The sequence below is a fragment of the Mandrillus leucophaeus genome, unplaced genomic scaffold (assembly GCF_000951045.1).
Source record: "Mandrillus leucophaeus isolate KB7577 unplaced genomic scaffold, Mleu.le_1.0 Scaffold313, whole genome shotgun sequence".
Classification (NCBI taxonomy): Eukaryota; Metazoa; Chordata; class Mammalia; order Primates; family Cercopithecidae; genus Mandrillus; species Mandrillus leucophaeus.
Genome location: NW_012103288.1, coordinates 602,508 through 605,353, shown reverse-complemented (window position 1 = coordinate 605,353; position 2,846 = coordinate 602,508). Strand labels below are relative to the sequence as shown.

The 2,846-nt window shown below is 43.1% G+C and overlaps 1 protein-coding gene across 1 annotated transcript in view; it reads left to right on the top strand.

Moving 5' to 3' along the window:
* CCDC65 (coiled-coil domain containing 65) overlaps positions 1-2,619 on the top strand; it is a 40,159-nt gene extending 37,540 nt beyond the window's left edge. Inside the window, exon 9 of the mRNA XM_011987612.1 lies at positions 2,193-2,619. Within this exon, the coding sequence (XP_011843002.1) occupies positions 2,193-2,257 (65 nt within the window). The 3' untranslated portion in view covers positions 2,258-2,619. The remainder of the gene's footprint in view (positions 1-2,192) is intronic.
* The last annotated feature ends 227 nt before the right edge of the window (positions 2,620-2,846 follow it).

Genomic DNA, 2,846 nt, shown 5'->3' with positions numbered 1-2,846 from the left:
CCGCCCCCTGGGTTCACGCCATTCTCCTGCCTCAGCCTCCCAAGTAGCTGGGACTACAGGCACCCGCCACCACGCCCGGCTAATTTTTTGTATTTTTCTTTTTAGTGAAGATGGGGTTTCACCGTGTTAGCCAGAATGGCCTTGATCTCCTGACCTCGTGATTCGCCTGCCTAGGCCTCCCAAAGTGCTGGGATTACACGCGTGAGCCACCGCATCTGGCCTTTAAACTTCTATCTTGTTTAAGAAAAGTCTTGGCGTGGTGGCTCATACCTGTAATCCCAACATTTTTGGGAGGCTGAGGCAGGAGGATCACTTGAGGATTGCTTGAGGCCAGGAGCTCAAGACCAGCCTGGGCAACATGGGAAGACCCTATCTCTACAAATAATTTAACAATTAGCTAGGTATGGTGGTGTGCTCCTGTGGTCTTAGCTACTCAGGAGGCTAAGGTGGGAGGATCACTTGTGCCCAGGAGATCAAGGCTGCAGTAAGCCATGATCACACCACCGCACTCCAGCCTAGGTGACAGAGACCTTGTCTCAAAAAATAAGCCCCTCATCCCTAGCCTCTCCCTACTTTGGACCATTGTATACACTGCTGCTATCTACAGTTTCAGTCCCATCATCTGCCCACTAAAAAGCCTACCATGGCTTCACATTGCCCACGTGAATAAAATTCCAACTCCTTGACATGACAACTGAAAGCTTGTCATCCGGCCCTAATCTGCTTTTCCAAACTTGGCTTTTATTCCATTAAACTGAATCCCTTTTAGAGACAGGAACTTCATGTTTCTCATTTCTAAATCTTCATTGCTAGTATAATTAATGTCTGACACATAAATGCTCAGTAAATGTTTGTGAATTAAGCCAAACTCCCTGCTCAAGGACTGTGGTCTGGCATCAGACAAACCTACATCTTTCTGTTTCCATCTCTGTGCCTGCACACATACACTTCTTTTACCTATCAAGCTCCCTCCAGGCTAAGCTCGAATATCATTTCCTCTGTGAAGTCCTGATTCTCTTAGCTAGGAGCTCCAGGCATACACTTGTGGATATTATTATATTTTTCCTTTTGTTGCAGTTATTTGTGTATGCCCCATTCCTCCCTTCCTATCTCCCCCAGAGCCAGCTAACTGATGGCAAGGTCAAGCTTGCAATCATGTCTGGAGCTAAGTACTAGCTACACGATACCCTCCAAATAATAGATTCTAGACAGTATGTTTTATTTTGAAGAAATTATACTATGAAATACTGAGAAGGCATTAAAAGATCTAATTATACTAATATAGAAAATATCTAAGACAAATGTATATATACCCTAAGTAAAAAAAAAGCAAGCAGCAGAATAACAGATGCGATATGAGCCCATTTATATTTTAACCCCTCCACAAACATGTATCAGCACATACATTTAGAAAAGGAACTAGAAGGATGCACATCAAATAGCTGAGGATGGTTACGTTTGGGCATGAAAGAGTAGTAGAGGGGAATGTCCCATATGTTGCTCTGTATGTTTTTGTATTGTTTGGATCTTTTACAATAAAAATTACTTTGGTTATAAAAATAAATTTTTTCCTGCTCAGATGTTACTTCTCAGGTTATGAAAATAATTTTTAATATTAAATATTAAATGGATAAACAAGATATATAGTGATACAGGGGAATGAGTGGGAGGTGTTAAATGAGTTGTGCTAACAGAGCTAAAGGAGCCAACGTGGGGAAAAACTATAAAAGTCCTTGTGGTTACAGGGGGCACAGGTAGCTTTGTGGAGGAGGTGAAACGAGCTAGATCTTGGAGTGGGATTTTTAAACAAGTGAGAAAGGAGGTAAAGGCAGAGGGCCAGATGTTTGGGAAAAATTAATGGACTGATTTGTCTAAAGTAAGGGATTTGGCCAGAGTCTAGAGCGAGATGGTTGGAGAGGGAATTAAGTGCTAGTTATGAAGAACCTTGAATGTCAGACTAAGGCAATGGGAACACATTGGAAGTTTCTAAGCAAAAGGATGACACAGCATACTGCACTGATGTATCAGCAGACTCTAACAGTGTCGTGAAGGTGGAAGGCTATTGTCTTATCCAGGTCTGAGGCTCTGTTCTGAAGGGGAAGAGGAACCTGAAGGGGAAGAGGAGTAGAGTAGGAGAGGGTGGTAGTAAAAATGGAAAGGGCAAAACTATTAAAGACAATATCCACCCACAGGCAGCACAAGCCCACCTGCACCCTGGAGGGACCAGAGAAGGAGTTTTTTCCTTGGATCAAGTTAGAAGAAATCCAAACAACAGAGAAAGGTGACATGATTCCTGGAAAAGTAGGAGAGTTGACCCACCCCTGGCTGGAGATACAACTTAATCACAGAACCATTCCTAGAAAAGCCTCCACCCTCAAAGGTGTCTCTGTCAGTGTGTAGAAGAAACCCTACCACAGTACTCCAGCTTCCAAGACTCATGGGGCACCCACCATGCCCAGCTTGATTAAAGACAATGGTGTTTATTAATTCATCTATTTGTTCATCAAGGTTGCATGCCTATTATGTGCCAAAGAGTAAGCAGAACACTGCTCTTTAAATGTTCTTAAGTATTTATTTATAACAGGTTGTTAATAAAGTAAAAGCCTGAGTCGGCATATACAAATCTGGGTTGAAAATTTGATTTTTTTTGAGACAGGTCTTGCTGTGTCACCAGTGCGGTGGCGCAACATGGCTCACTGCAGTCTCAACCTCTCAGGCTCAAGCAATCCTCCTACTTCAGCCTCCTGAGTAGCTGGGATCACAGGCACATGCCACCATGCCCAACTAATTAAAAACATTTTTTTTGGCTGGGCACAACGGCTCACGCCTGTAATTCCAGCACTTTG